Source organism: Capsicum annuum, chromosome 12, assembly GCF_002878395.1.
Source record: "Capsicum annuum cultivar UCD-10X-F1 chromosome 12, UCD10Xv1.1, whole genome shotgun sequence".
In the NCBI taxonomy this organism is placed as follows: Eukaryota; Viridiplantae; Streptophyta; class Magnoliopsida; order Solanales; family Solanaceae; genus Capsicum; species Capsicum annuum.
Genome location: NC_061122.1, coordinates 225,835,583 through 225,851,677, shown reverse-complemented (window position 1 = coordinate 225,851,677; position 16,095 = coordinate 225,835,583). Strand labels below are relative to the sequence as shown.

At 34.5% G+C, this 16,095-nt stretch overlaps 2 protein-coding genes across 2 annotated transcripts; one reads left to right on the top strand and one right to left on the bottom strand.

Moving 5' to 3' along the window:
• Positions 1–859: 859 nt before the first annotated feature.
• On the top strand, positions 860–10,123 carry LOC107851079 (PHD finger protein ALFIN-LIKE 4). The gene is made up of 5 exons (XM_016695982.2): positions 860–1,170; positions 2,580–2,612; positions 7,823–8,051; positions 8,616–8,748; positions 9,508–10,123. Exons 1-5 carry the CDS (start codon positions 1,074–1,076, stop codon positions 9,778–9,780), a joined length of 765 nt encoding a protein of 254 aa, XP_016551468.2. The 5' UTR covers positions 860–1,073; the 3' UTR covers positions 9,781–10,123.
• Positions 10,124–12,966: 2,843 nt separating this feature from the next.
• On the bottom strand, positions 12,967–15,196 carry LOC107851166 (solute carrier family 25 member 44). Its single transcript, XM_047401236.1, has 2 exons — positions 14,881–15,196; positions 12,967–14,464 (listed from the first exon to the last, which is right to left on the bottom strand). Exon 2 carries the CDS (start codon positions 14,286–14,288, stop codon positions 13,263–13,265), a length of 1,026 nt encoding a protein of 341 aa, XP_047257192.1. The 5' UTR covers positions 14,289–14,464; positions 14,881–15,196; the 3' UTR covers positions 12,967–13,262.
• Between the last annotated feature and the right edge of the window lie 899 nt (positions 15,197–16,095).

The window sequence follows — 16,095 nt, the reverse complement described above, 5'->3', positions numbered from 1 at the left end:
TTTAAAATATATTAATAAATAGTTCAAGGCTCATAGGACCCTACAAAGTTTAAATATATTATAATAAATTTCGTTAAAATTAAAATATATTTAAAATTATTTTCCCATCTAAAAAAATTATTTTCATCCTAACTAAGAGCTCGTTTGGATAGGATTCTCTTTTTTAGCCTTTTAAGGTGTTCGGTAAAACTAAAAAGTGCTTTAAAAAAGTTAAAAATTGATTAAAAGAATAAAAAAGTGAGAAGCTGGTAACCCCAACTTTTTACTTTTTAAATTAAAATTCTTTTAGGTTTGACCAAAACATTTACCTTTTTATCTCTTGCATTTTTCTCAAATTCCAACAATATACTAAACTTGTAGCCCTTAAATATATAGTTTTTTTCTTTTTCTCTTTGCCGCTTCACTTTATCTCTTCCCTCCAATTTCCTCTTCATCTTTCTTCTTTGTTTTTATCGAATCCATCATTAATCAAAGGTTTGTTCAAAAATTTTATTTTAAAATTAAAAATTAAAAATTAAAAATAATTCACCTTATTTATGGTGTTAACAACTTTAAGGACATTTAAATCATTTAACAATAAAAAAGTGCTTAACATCACTTGTTTACCAAACGCATCAATAATTTTTTTTCAGTTTCAGCACTTCTATCCAAACACTTATCTGCTTAATTTATAAACACTTATTTTAAGTTTTTAATCACTTAAGCTAAAAAATTATTTTTTTAATTTTATGCAAACGGGCTCTAAGTATTTTCTTTCAAGAGATTTATCAAATATAAATAAATATTTTTATAACAAAAAGAATATATCTTAATTTTCTAAAATAACATTTTTTCAATTTCAATAACAATATTTGAAAAAAAAAAAAAAACCAATTTGATTTATACTTGACCATCACTCAACTCCTCTCACACACACAAAAAAAACCCTCACTCCCCCCCACCCCCCACTCTATTAACCCCATAAATTTTTTCATTTTCCCCCTCTTTCCCATTCCCTTCCCTCCAATCTCTCTCTCTCTCTGCAACTTTCTCTCTCTAGATTTCTCTCAATTTCGAGTGTAAAAAGGGTAGTGATGGAAGGAGGTACACAGTACAATCCAAGAACAGTTGAAGAAGTTTTTCGTGATTTTAAGGGTCGTAGAGCTGGTCTTGTCAAAGCCCTCACTACTGGTAAACATTGAAACAATAAATATAACTCAAAATTCACCATTTTTTATGTAACCCCTTTTTGTTTCTTTCTCAATTTTTGTTGATTTGTTGGTTTGTTGTTGATTTTTTTTTGTTTTTTTGTAGGTAGAAAATAACTCAAATTCACAATTTTTGTACTTTCTATGTAGCTCCTTTTTTAAAGAGGAATAATTCTGTGTTTATTCTTTTATTTTTTTATTTTATTTTTTGTGTTGTCAAAGTGCTAGTAGATTGTATGTAGTTCCTTTTTAAAAAAATAAATAAATTTGTGGGTTGGTTTATTCTTGAACTTTTTGTGTTTTTGTTTTGTTTTTTGTGTAGTCAAAGTGCTCTCACTACTAGTAAACACACAAAAAAATAAGAAGCCTAAATTCACAATTTTTATGTAACCTTTTTTTTTTTTCGTTTGATTTGTGGGTTGGTTTATTCTTGATTTTTTTTTTTTGTGTGTGTAGTCAAAGTTCTATCACTACTAGTAAACAGACACAAAAAAGCTCAAATTCAAAAATTTTACCCATTTTTATGAATCCTTTTTTGTTTAGTTTTTTGATTTGTTCTTTTTTTTTTTGTGTGTGTGTGTTTGTTTAGTCAAAGTCCTCACCATTGGTTTAAAAAAAACTCAAATTTTCAATTTTTATGTAACCCCTTTATGTTTTTTTTTTTTTTTTGGTGTAGTCAAAGCCCTTACCACTCTTTTTTTTAAAAAATTGAAATTCACAATGTTTATCAATTTATATGTAACCCTTTTTTTGTTTTTGTTTTAAAACTTTTGGGAGATAAGCATCCAGTACCCTCAAACCATGACCAAAGTTGCTATGAGACACTACAACTTCATATGGGTCTCATTACCCCATGAACTCAATTTTAACATATTTTGTCACTCTTTTGCGCTGATGTGTCATATTTACTACATAAAATGAGGCACATATCAAAGGTGTCATGCCATTTAAAAAGGTTGACGAAAGATGTCACGTCAGCTAAAAAGATTGATAAAAATATGCTAAAACTTAGTTGTGGGTAATAAGATCCTCGTGAAGTTGGAGTGTGTCTTAACAAATTTGGTCATAGTTGAGGGATACTACATGCCTTACTCAATTTTTGGGTTGGTTTTATTCTTGATTTTTTGTTATTTGTTTCATGCAAGTATATGTCGCCCCTTTTTGTCTCTTCTTATTTTGTGGATTGGTTTAATCTTGTTTTTATTTTTGTTTTTGGGTGCTGTGCTAATTTTATTTGTTGCTTCATGCAAGTATATGGCTTTAACTCAAATTCACAATTTTAACCCGCTTTTGGTTCCTTTTTATTAATGGGTTTATACTTGATTTTCTTTTTGTTGTTTCATGCAAGTATATGACTTTAATTCAATCTTTTGTTACGTGGGGGTATTGCAGATGTTGAAGAATTTTATCAGCAATGCGATCCAGGTAAAGTTGTGTTTTTCCCCAGTAAGAGCGTTGAATGTTTGGTTTTGTTAAGCTTTTATTATTACCATATGTTTTTCTGTGAAACAAAATTATACAGTAAAATTGTACTGTGAAGTATAATTGTGGATGTCATGGAGTCCCTGCCGCAAGTTATTCAATGATTGTCGATTAGTTTGCAACTTTGTATGTTCATGTTTCCATTTTCCCATATGTGAAGTACATGTTTACTATTCACGGTGGAACCATTTGGGAGTGTTGCTTGTTTTATTCTTCTATGAAGTGTTTCTGTCCTACTATTGTGTTTTACTGGTCTTTGAAGATTGTTGGGTGGAGGGTGCAGTTGTTGGATTTATGCATCAAATAAAGTTTCTGTCTATTCTTTTTATTATTGCATGTTACTAATCAATAATGGAATAGTCAAATTATCCAAGTTTTTTGATCCACTTCAATGTCTCACTTTGCCATTTCGTATGGCTTTCGGGGAGTGGGGGGTGAGTGTTGAGACTATTGGACGTAACACGAAAGCCTCTTCTGTAAGTGCGCTGTCTCAAAACTTGGTGAAATAGTGACACTTTATAATGTTGTTTCTTGTCGTAATAGTAGTTTAATAAATGAGAGTGTTCATTTGTGATGTCTTCTTCTAATCAGTTTCACCAACGTATGTAGCTATGAATTATTTTTCCACACCTTTACGGTAAATTTAAGCATTTTGGATTTACATGATCAAAGAAAAAAATAATTATTTTTACTGAAATATGAGGGTGTAATAAAAAAAGGAGCAGCCTGGTGCACTAAAGCTCCTGTATGCGCAGGGTACGGGGAAGGGCCCCACCACAAGAGTGTATTGCAAGCAACTTTACCTTGCATTTCTGCCAGAGGCTGAAATATGAGGGTGTATTGAGGTAAATAGTTGTGAATAGGATTCTCTATGTTAAAGGTTTACAAGTGTTTTTGTCTAATTCATGACAAGATGGACACCTTCCACCACGTTCTTCTTTTGGGTTATAACGGGTGGAACCAGTGTTATTAAAAGTCATTGCTTGAAGTGGTGAAAGTATTGGGTGCAAAGGAATATCACTTCATGAGTGAAGCTATGCGCTTCATACAACAGTGTGCAAGTGATTCCAACAGGAAGCAATCACTTGTTTGGATTCAACTTTGAAAAGTTAGATTAATATTGACATTATTGCGTATTGGATGTGGCAATTTGGTATGCCGATTGCAATTTGATAGTTTTTGTACTAAACTAATAATATATTTGATAATCTTTTATTTTTGTAAATTTTGCACTTTACTTCAAGAAAATACACGCTTCATTCTCTCTTTTTACTTCAAGCCCCATGAACCTTGTCGCTTTTGTGCATTTTTGCTTCAAAAACAATGGCTGGAGCTGGATTTTTGCCGAGAGAACATATTTACTTGCATCCTCAGTTACTCAGACTATTTTTTGAAGTTTGAATAATCTTTAGCTGAATTCCCACATGCATATCCATATCTGGATCCATATTCCCAATCTTAAAATTGAGATCATGAAGGATCCGACCTCTAGATCTTTACCTGTATCTGATACCCGCATCTGAGTCCGAGCAACTTAGCTTGTAGCAAAAATGCACCAAAATCTAAAGCTGAGCTGTTAGTAAATCTGGTTTTAGAATGTTTACTCTTTCACTCTTAACTCATGTTTAGACACCTATAGATTATGGATAGTTCTTGCTAAACTTAGGTTAAGATTTATTGTGGAATTGTGTATCTTGAGAAAGAACTTCCTTAATAAGGTAAGAAGCTGATCTAGATCACTCCTTATGTTATGCTTCACCTAAAAAATAATTGGGCAACACAAATATGTCATAGATCTACAAAGCAACCCCTATGTTAAGAATCATCTTAGCGTTATTTTGTAAAAAGGACACTTGGGTCCCATTCTTTATTGACGGTGGTATCTCACACAACTTGCGCACACCTCACCCAATTTGTTGGGTACCTGCTATCTCCCACCAACATTAGTATCGAGTATCTTTGCTTATTGAGGCTTAGGCGCATGAGAAGAAATCACCTAGAACTCTTGTCTCTATTGTGATTTGAATTCTGATCTCCAAGATTTAAACTCAATTCATTGACCACTATGTCACGACCCAATTTGTGATCAAGTCTTGACTGACACCAGGTGCCTTAACTTGGTTGAGCTGACCATCTTGACTTTCTAATATGCTCTTATTCAAATAAAATGTGTGACCCAATGCAATTATTTGGTAAGTAGATACAATATTTCGATCACAAGTTTAACTAACAACAACATATGCAGTATCCATAATTGGGATCTGGGTAGGGTAGAGTGTAAGCGGACCTTACCCCTACCTCGTGGATGTAGAAGGACTATTTTCGGAGAACCCTCGGCTCGAATGCAACACTCAAGTTCAAGTAAACATTTTGAAAATTTATATAAATGTGTTTATGCACTTTCTTATTATTATATGATATCTGCATAATGTGAATGCATAAGCCACAATGTAAAACTGTCTATGTTCCTCTAAGAATTTGAAATATAATACATAGTCTACGAAGTATTCCTTGTAAATAATAATAATATGTCTAAAAATAAGTATTATATGGAAAGGAACAACTATCGATGGAATGAAATCAACAATGCCTATCAGCTGAGCTAAAGAGATCTTCCTCTAGCCACATGTTTTGTTACCTGCACGCTCAACACTTTTCACGTGACATGGTAGGCCTAAATGAGCTAAGTATCTCCAAGAGTACCCAATAAGTCTCAGTATTCTCATCACTAAAGTTAGAACAAGGCGTAAATAAATATGTAAGTAATAACACAAAACTCTGAAAGGGAACGATTTATAAAAACTCATTATGTAAATAGGATCACATTAAGTGATTACCACGAAGTATGTCTTAGTTAAGTATATGTTTTCCGTCTTTAGGTTTTAGATAATTCCAGTTGAATGAACTTTTCTTAATTATGCTCAGTTGTGACTATTAATAACCCTTTATAAGGTTACTTGTAGCCCTTTATATAACTACCAAGTCTATTGAGCCTCATTATGACAATATTAGCAACCCTTTGTATGGCTGCTTGTGAGTTGTGACCCTTTATACGGTTACCTTTCATGTTGTGTGTCATTATCGCAAAGTTATCAACCCTTTATACGTGCTCCTCATAACTCTTTATACGGTTACCATACATGTTATGCCTCATCATAGCAAAATTAGTTATCCTGTTTGTGACTACTGGTGAGTTGTAACCCTTTATATGGCTACCAAATTTTTTGTGCTGCATTATGACAATAATAACAATCCTTTGTATGGCTTCCAGTGACATTTATACAGTTACCGTTGTGCCTCATTATTGCAAAGTTAGCAACCCTTTGTATGGCTGCTCGTAACTCGTTATACGGTTACCATTCATGTAGTGCCTCCTTATGGCAAAATTAGTGATCTTTTGTATGATTACTTGTAACCCTTTGTACGGTTACCTTTTCACTAAAGTTTAAATTAAATCGTCAAGCCTTTTAACCTTTGCATAGTCAATGGCAAAGAGAGAACCATATAGAATTTGTCAGTTATAAAGCATAAGCACCAACTCTTTACATGTTTGCTTATTGGCTTCGGTGTGCTTTGCAGCTTTTGCATTCTTTTCCTAATGCCTTCTGTTCACAAATTCTTATGTTCAAATTTCTTTTCCAACCTTCTCATATTTGGTCCAAGTGAATTTTCTTTTATTCTTTTCCCTTGCTTAATGTATGACTATTTTATTAAGCATTAAATCATTAAATTCAATCTACGTCTGTGTGTGTGTGTGTATTATATGATATTTTAGCCCATATCATCTATTATATGTTAACAACTGTAGTAGCTTAATATTGCTGAAGTACTCAAGGAACCCGTCATCAAGCACCTCATAATACTGTGTGCTAATTGGCATATTCCTACTCGCTTGCTTTAAATTGTCTAGGTCCCTATACTTTCTCAGGCACCTTAATTGCTCTATTAAACTCGTTATTTACCGAATTTGCAAGTCTATAAACTTATGGGGCCATACACACTAGGCCACACCCTTTGAGTCAACCTTTCTCTTCTGGTCTTGACACTGAGATTTTCTTCTTCTTTTCTTGGGGGGGGGGGGGGGTGGAGGTTCGCAGATGGCATTGAACAGAGGCATATATTAAGTCAACTCAAATACAAAATATCAATAGCTTGTTTGGCCAAGCTTTTGTGAAGCAAAATGTGCTTATTTTAGGGGTTTTAGGTTTTTGACTAAGCTCTTGAGTAAACAATAAGTGTTTTTGAGTAGCTGTAGGAGCTTTTTTTCATAAGTTGAAAAAATAGCTTTTCTACAAAAGCACTTTAGTACCTTGATCAGTTACAAATGCAAAAGTGCTTTTCAAATTGATAAGCCAAACACCAAAGCACTTTTGAAATAAGCTGATTCTTGAGGATTGGCCTAACAAGTTATAGCTATAGCTTGTGAGCTGACAAAATCCAAAAGTTGATCTGAGTTATTAACATGGTGATTTTCGAAAATAGTTATTTACAGGGGGGGGTCATACTGAACTAGCTAAATAGATTTAGTAAACATTTACTTGCCTTAAGGAGTAATTTGGAGATAGAGATTCCGTCAAAGCATGTGTGATTTTGTTATGTTTAAATATACCGAAAAATAGCAGGTATCACAGAATTTCTTGATGGCTTTACCAACTTTCCATGAGCTCCAACTTTCATAGACATCCTTAAATTGAATGGCATGGATTAAATTAGTCCAAAAATCAAAAGGAACATGTTCCAAAGGTCTGCTACAATTGAACAATGTAGAAACAGTGGTTGGTGTTTTCTGTGTTCTTTCGGTACATACAGCACCTATTTACGAGCTGGATGCTTCTTTTGCTGAGATTGACACTTTAATCCTTTTTTCTCTTATGCATCCCTCTCTATATTAAACATGACTAGGGCTATCAGTTCTCTTATTGGAGTGTTATGAGAGGTTAGTTTATTTTTTAAGTCATTGCTAAAGATTGCATGGTCATAGTTGTATCCATATTATAGCTATTTTCCAAGGTTTCCTTTTTCAGTTCCTTTCGATATTTTCAATTTTTTAGATGCTTTTTTGTGATTGTACAATGTATTGCATTACACTCTTGTGATTTTCACATAATTTAGTCTGAAGCTGAAACTATATTTCTACTCTCAATCAATTGCAGAGAAGGAAAACCTCTGCCTTTATGGATTTCCCAGTGAACTGTGGGAAGTCAATTTACCAGCTGAAGAAGTTCCCCCAGAGCTCCCTGAGCCTGCTTTAGGCATAAACTTTGCCCGAGATGGCATGCAAGAGAAGGACTGGCTCTCCTTGGTCGCTGTGCATAGTGATGCATGGTTACTTTCTGTTGCCTTCTATTTTGGTGCTAGATTTGGGTTTGAAAGAGCTGATAGGTATGTTTCTGTTTTTATCTCTATAGCTCAAATGAAATTTCGTCTCTCCTAAATATTGTTGCCACTCAGAGTCCGAGCAAAATTTTAAAGTTGCAAATTATAAGGTGATCTTTTACATCTTTCTCAACTTACTAATGTACTTTCATGCCTTGTAATATTTCTCTGCCGATTCATCTGATATGATGTATGAGTATGTCGAACTGATAAAAACCCAATGATGTGAGTACATGGCTTGTTAACTTATGTTACATACAGTATCTTTTAGATAGTCCTTTTCCTATCTCCTCCTCTACTTTTTCATATTATGGTGTCAAACTAATGATTTATTGTTTCTATTGAGCAATCTTTAGATTGGGGTCCCTCTCCATATGTCAGCTTTATGGTGTAGGATATCTGCTGACTCCAGCCATTTACTTAATTATTCATTGTATTTGCAACTGTAACAGTAAGAGTGTATTTCTTGAGTTTGAACTCTTGAGAGTGACCGAGTGACATTAAGAACTTCCATTTTCTAATATAAACTTAGGCATATCATCTAAGCAGCTATTTTTTCTCGAGTTGCAGGAGAAGACTGTTCAATATGATTAATGATCTCCCTACAATTTTCGAGGTTGTGTCTGGAACAGCCAAGAAACAATCAAAAGACAAGTCATCAATGTCAAATCACAGCAGCACCAAGTCCAAGTCAAACTCTAAGGTAGTCATCATGGTACCGTTGCCTTTTTTCATTTGTTTTTGGATTGAAAGCTTAGCTGAACATATTCCTCATAAGTCCATTGCAATGAGGTGATTACAGAACATTTGCTAACATTATTTTTTTGTATTGGACTTTTTAGGTTCTTTGCTAACAGGATGTTAAATGCTAGGTTTCTTCCACCTGTCTGATTTTATGCAGTGTTTTATGTGTGTCAACTCTCAAATGATTTACTTAGATTTTATGCCTATTAGATTCTTGAATCATGGTCATGAATCTCTTCCACGTGTTACCTCTCTACGTCAGCATTGTAATTGTTTCCTACAGTATCTGATACCTTATTTTTCTTATGTAAAATAGCATCCTCTTTGCTTCAAGATTTAGCCCAATGCCCAATAAGGGACATCAGTGACGTGCAAATTTCCTTTGGGTCTTTGAGATGTGGTTGGATGTCTAAATGGATTAAATGCACTTTCCTCAAATATGTTGTAGGTTTTGTTCTGTTCCTTATCTCTCTGGTACATAGGCTGTATATCTTTCAACTTATCAACCAAATTTTATTAGTTTTCCCAACCAATGCTAATGGAGATTGAATAGAGGCTGTAACTTGCCTCAGTCCTTGAAGATTTATGGGTTATTCCTAATTAAACTATGTGGCATTTGGCACTTGTTAGTTTTATTGTGTTGATATTATTCTGTGAAAAACTGCAAGTGGAATTACTTTTCATTTTCCAATTTTAACCTCATATGATCTGAACATAGGCGACACAACGTGGTTCCGAGTCTCAGGCCAAGTATTCAAGACCACAGCCAAAAGATGATGATGAAGATGGTTTGGATGAAGATGACGAGCAAGGAGAAACGCTATGTGGGGCTTGTGGAGAAAACTATGCATCTGACGAATTCTGGATCTGCTGTGACATATGTGAGATATGGTTCCATGGAAAGTGTGTCAAAATCACTCCTGCCAGGGCTGAGCATATCAAGCAGTACAAGTGCCCATCTTGCACCAGCAGCAAGAGAACACGCCCTTGATTGCAACTGCATTATTGGGGTGTAGGGTTCTCTCTTTGTGAAATCATGAAAGTGTTAACAAGATCTTTCTCCGGTATGAGAAATGGATTCCCGATAAGTTCTCTGATGGCCATATTTTCTATCTAGTTTCAAGAATGTAGTTGTCTAGTTTCTTTTTCTAGTATGCCGTGCTGTGTATTGTGTAGGTTGCAAATCTGAATTAGTCGTGTAGGTTGAAGTTATCATGTCTTGTGACTGTTCAATCTCAATTAGTCTCTGCACTGTTGAGGGAAGCTATCTTTCTCAGATATTGTTCTGTTAACGAGATATCGTTCTTCCTCAAAATTGTTTCTTCTTCCTTTTATTTGCTGCTGAGTTTGCCTTGCCAGTTGCCTGCATGAATGTTTCAGTTAATTGATGAATATGGCCTGCAGTTTGTGTTACCTCTCTCTCCGTCTTATTTGATCCGTGCTAAAGCAGCCAATGATACATTCACTGGCAGTGCATGAAGCATCTTGGGTTTTATGTGTCGTTCAAAGGGCTCATGCAAAGGGGTGTTAGTGAATGATTTCACAGCTCGAACTACTGACCTATAGGTCATCTTGGGACGACTCTTAACAGTTGGTCCAATGTTATTGAATGATTTCACAGCTCGAACTGTTGACCTATAGGTCATCCTGGGACGATTCTTAACAGTTGGTCCAATGGTACATTTTAAAGTGTTTTCCTTTCAAAGTGATGCATCATTAGTGGTAAAGTACTTGGAAGTTCATTTTCTCTTTACTGTAAAGACCTAGGTTAGAGGGCTAGTTTGTGCGAGTGAGTCGTAGCTAGTATAGGATGGCTTTGGTGTAGCCATGCTAGTAGTTTAAGGGCTATGTACGTAAGGTGGAGTTTTTAGTTCGGAGGGTTTGAGTGAGGTGTGTACTTTTGGTTAGATATAGTACTACTCACTACTCCATGAGTATCTTATTTTTGTTGTTTCATGTTTTATTATGGCTTTGTTTACTGTATGGGTCGGGGATCTATCGGAAACAATCTCTCTACTTCTTCGGAGGTAGTGTATGAATTGTGTACATTTTATCCTTCTCAGACCCAACTGTATCAGTGTGGGAATACACTGGGTATGTTGTTTATTGTTGTTGTAAAGACCTTGGTGCTTTGGTCTAGTGGTAAAAGTGTAGCACGTGATGTATGAGAGTTATCGTGTTTTACCTTTATCATTAACAAAAGCTTAGTGATTACGCAGATGAAGATAGAGAGGCGGGTCTATTATCGAAGTTTCGTAACTAAAATTAGAAGGATAGAGGAGTGAATTCATTATCTATCGAATTCCAAACCATTCATATAATATAAGTTAAATTAACTTATACTTTGTCCTTGGTCAAATAGAAAGCAAATGCTAATTATGAAGGATATTGAAATTGACTTAAGGTAATTTTTCCCAAATAAATTAATCTTTTAATTAACAGCTCTAGCTCTCAGTATTCGATTAAGCTGTTGGTTATATTTTATGTATACTTTAGCATATAACTTAGTCTTCCCAAGATAGAATTCATTAATTTAAGACTCGATATATATAGACAGGTCCTCAAACTTGCGAGATAAAATGATTTATTGAGACATTTGAACTATAAATTATTACTGAAACTGATAACCTCAAATCCAAAAATACTATCAAATACGAAATAACATAATTTTTTTTTTTTTTTACATAATTTGAAATTTATTATCACTTGTCCCTACTACCAAATGATTCCTTTTTTTTTTTCCTCATATTTTTTGGTTGCAAAGGGTAGATTTTAAGGAGCCATGTACTAGTGACCTAACCTCTGACCAACAGATGCTGTCTCTTCATAAAGGACAGAGACAATCACACTTCATGGCTCTTTGCTGATGAACTCTACCATTCAATAATATGTGTTTCGAAACTCGATTAATTTAAATTTATACTGAAAAGTTTACTTTGAGGATAAAAACATTTTTCAATAAACACGATTTTATTCTCAAAGTTTGATCTCGAGACATTTGGTGTAGAACGAAAATGATACTTCTCACCTCATTACAATCCTTAGTAGCGATCTAAAATCTCAATATAAATCTAATATCTTTTCCTTTTTTGCTTCTCATTAGTGTTCGATATTTTTTGAGGCTCGACTAATTTAAACTCACGTTGAAATGTTATAAGTTTGTACATAATTGCACTCTTCACCAACAAACAAGTGATAATGCTATTTTCAAAATTATCTTTATGATAGGCAATTTGCAGTTCTTGTTCGTGATGTTGAGTGATGTCTATGATTTAGGATAGATAGTTTTTAGTATTATCTTGTGGATGTGGTATTGTTTTGCAGACTGTACTAGTTTATATGCATTTATGTTGTGTTTGTTATACTGCTATCAGTCCTAAGCTAGGGATCTATTGGAAATAGTCTCTCTACTTCATCTGAGTTAGTGGTATAGTTTGCGTACACTCTACCTTCCCCAGACTCCATTGTGTGGAAATACACCGCGTATGTTAGTTGTTGTACTTTTGATTTAATCATTTTTTAAAATTTGTTACTCAAACAATTCAAGTATTCCTTTTTGAAAACTTAGAATGAATCATTTATAACCATTTTCCCCACTAAAACAACCAACCATTTGACATGAAAATTGGCTATCTTCCAAATCCATTTGACATAAAAGTGTCTAAGAAAAAGGTCATGGTATTGGGTCCCAAAACAAGAGCCTAAAAGAAACCACTTCCCAAAGTGCTTCATAAAACAGTTACAACTTCACATAATCACATGTATATCATTTCTAATCAAAGGACCATTTTTTTGTTTTTTTTGTTGGTTGTTGATAAAAGAGCATTAACAAAAAAAGAAAAAGAGAGAAAATAATAAGGCCAAAATGTTCCAAAAAGTAATGCTCATATGTCCATTATACATTGTATATCTCACATGACCCTAATTTGACATTAGAAGTATATTGATTTTTACTCTATGTCCAATACTTTTATCTGTAAATACTACATGTACTTTTATCTGTAAATACTGCATGTCTGATTCCATCGATAAATCGATATGAGAAGATGCAGCAAGAAGCCTGTCCTCAATTGCCTGACTTTCAAGTAACATCACTTTCATAATTTTACACTAAAAGTTTCAATCTTTTATAGATTAGAACATCATAGATATAGTAATGGGACAAGTAAGACAACACTGAAGACAAAAGCGAAATTGACATAACATTGCCACTACATTCTTTACAAAATTTACATTGGTTAGGTAAAAGATAAGTAAAAGAAAGCTGATAAAGGATTCAAAATATAGAACTATCTTTCTCCATTTTCCCTTTTCTTGAGGTTTTGATCTCTTCTGTCCGGAATCCACTGATCGATTAATCTGGATTCGCGCCATGTAAATTCATTGGCCGGACTAATTCAGATTCACGGTGTGTCCGGTGGGGCTCTATTTTCCCTCTATGCTTTCTGTGCTCAATGTCGATGCAAGATTTCATCAAACAAAGGTTTCTTGATTCTTGGTGGATAGTTTCTTGAGGAACTCATAAGTAGTGATCATAGTTATGGCAGACATGGACATTGATGCCCATCTTGGACCTAATCCTCTATAACAAGCACTAAATCCACCTTCCTTCACTAAATTCCTCACTGTCTGTAAAACTGTTGGTGTTCTCCTACTACTACAGTCATCATCTAGTACTTGTAATCTTGTTTTCACAGTGTCGAGCGGCATTGTCACTAATGCAGACACCCCACTAGCCATTGCTGCACTCAACCCTTGAACAGCCACTATCGCCTTCCCGTCAGGCCTATAACCACCCTCATCATCTTTCTTGCAACAATAGCAACCAATAGAACCCCAAATCAGTCTATGAGCAATAGAATATGAACCCCACCACACTGCATTTGAAGGTGCATAAGTCAGTATTGAAATACCAAATCCTCTATACAATCCCCTCAAACCATCACTACAAACAATCTTCCTAAACGCATCGATCCCACCGTTATAACACTTCAATCCAACAACACCACAACTAGAATTTCCACTTCCTTGAACCATCAACCTCTGACTCACAACGTCGATTGGTGTCCACACCAATTGTGCTGCCATCGCCGCGCTTAAACCAGCAGCAGCATTAGCAATAGCAGACGACGACGCCTCGGAGAACCCCAACTGAACAGTTGCACTACCAACACTACTTTTTGTCAATTCAAGTGCCCCCATATAAAGTGCTCTAGCAGGAATAGTACCTGTAAGAGAAGTACCAAAACCTCTATAAAATCCTCTATAACCTTCACTCCTCAACATAGATCCTGCCATTTTTAGACATGGAATTTGACTACTCATAACTTGCTGCCTAGTTTTCAACACTACAATTGGGTAAAGTGCACCTGAAACCCCCGAAAAAAGCGCAGCTCCTAAGAAAAAAAACTTAGATTTGTCAAGCATCTCCCAATGTATATCTGCTGGAAGATTAATTTTTGAAGCTGAATCATCTTCCTCCATACTCACACTACTCATTTTCCACCACTTCCCCAAATCCTTAAAGTTTTCAAAATCAGCCAAAAATTGCTTCTTTAGTCTTTATCTCAAACCAACAACTATTTTTATGAAACCCTTCAGCCGGTACACTAAAGCTCCCGCTACGCAACCTTCTATTTCTTCAAATCAAATATTCCCCAAATACCACCCAATTTCTACAAGAAAGAAAACACAAAAAAATCCTCCATGATCCAATAATCAAGAAGAGATCAAGAAAAAACAGAAAAACAAAAACTGACCCTAGTACCAACTTAGGAAGATCTCAAATGGGTCGAGCTCAGATCAATAAAAAACCAACACATACCAACAGAGTTGCAATGTATACACTATATATGTATGTATGTATGTATGTATGTATGTATGTATATATATACACACACTATGTCATATATATAGTATATGAAAACCCTTTATCTATTTCAAATGCTCCAACTATTAATTCCCTTCATAATCAATATTCCCCCAAGTACCACCCAACAACGATAAAAAGAACCGCCATGAACGAATAATATCAAGAGGAGATCAAGAAAAAAAGGAGAGAAAAAAAAAAACGACCCAAATACTAACTCACTGAGATCTCAAATGGGTCGAGCTCAGAAATCAACAATAATCGCCATACACATATAAAATTGCAATGTATACACACACTATATGACTCTATATCAATCTGTTTGTGTATACTATTGAATTCTATGAGCATAAAGGGAAATTGAACCCCATCATTCTTAGTGAGAAAAAGTTGGCTGATTTATAGTGAGTGTAATAGTGAAGAGGTGGTTATATGGGTGGCGGAACAATGGAGAAATGGAAGAAAAAGAGGAAAGTATATTATGGATTTCATGAAACCGGAGGGTTTTTTGGAAGGTGGACACGTGTCGGTTCACATCTGAGAATAGTTACCATAACCCCCACCCCACCCCACCCATCTTTCATGTTATCCGTCTCGATAAATATGTATCTGCATCGGATATGTTTATACCGAAGTATAGAAAATTTATTACTGGTCATCCTCTTATCGTGTGTTTAGTTTTAGTAAATACTTATCCTCAATGGATATGTTTTTATCGAGTTATAGTTGTTCACCCTCCTTTTCGTGTTATCAGTTTCGATAAATACGTATCTGCATTGGATATTTATATCGAATTATAGAAATTTTATTATAAGTCGCCCTCTTAACGTGTGTTCAGTTTTAGTAAATACTTATTCTCAACGGATGTGTTTATATCAAATTATAGTTGATCACCCCTTTTTTGTGTTATCGGTTTCGATAAATATGTATCTGCATTGGATATGTTCATATCGAATTATAGAAATTTTATTACTAGTCGCCCTCTTATCGTGTGTTATGTTTTGGTAAATACTTATTCTAGCGGATATGTTTATATTCAATTATAGTTGATCACCCTTCTTTCATGTTATCAGTTTCGATAAATACGTATCTGCACCAAATATGTTTATATCGAATTGTAGAAATTTTATTATTGGTCGCCATCTTATCGTGTGTTCAGTTTTGGTAAGTACTTATTCTCAGCAGATATGTTTATATCAAATTATAGTTGGTCACCCTCTTTCATGTTACCCATCTTGATAAATACATACCTGCATCGAATATATTTACATCGAATTATATAAATTTTATTACCAGTCGGTCAATTAGCGTGTGTTCAATTTTGGTAGATACTTATTCTCAGCGGATATGTTTATATCAAATTATAGTTGATCACCCCCTTTTATGTTATCTGTCTCGATAAATACGTATCTGCATCGGATATGTTTATATCGAATT

Bases quoted from the DNA above. Each gene is read 5' to 3' on its own strand.
- LOC107851166 (XM_047401236.1), bottom strand. From the start codon at position 14,288: ATGAGTAGTGTGAGTATGGAGGAAGATGATTCAGCTTCAAAAATTAAT.
- LOC107851079 (XM_016695982.2), top strand. From the start codon at position 1,074: ATGGAAGGAGGTACACAGTACAATCCAAGAACAGTTGAAGAAGTTTTT. The intron at 8,052-8,615 runs GTATGTTTCTGT...CTCGAGTTGCAG, and splicing joins GGGTTTGAAAGAGCTGATAG to GAGAAGACTGTTCAATATGA. The intron at 8,749-9,507 runs GTAGTCATCATG...ATCTGAACATAG, and splicing joins AGTCCAAGTCAAACTCTAAG to GCGACACAACGTGGTTCCGA.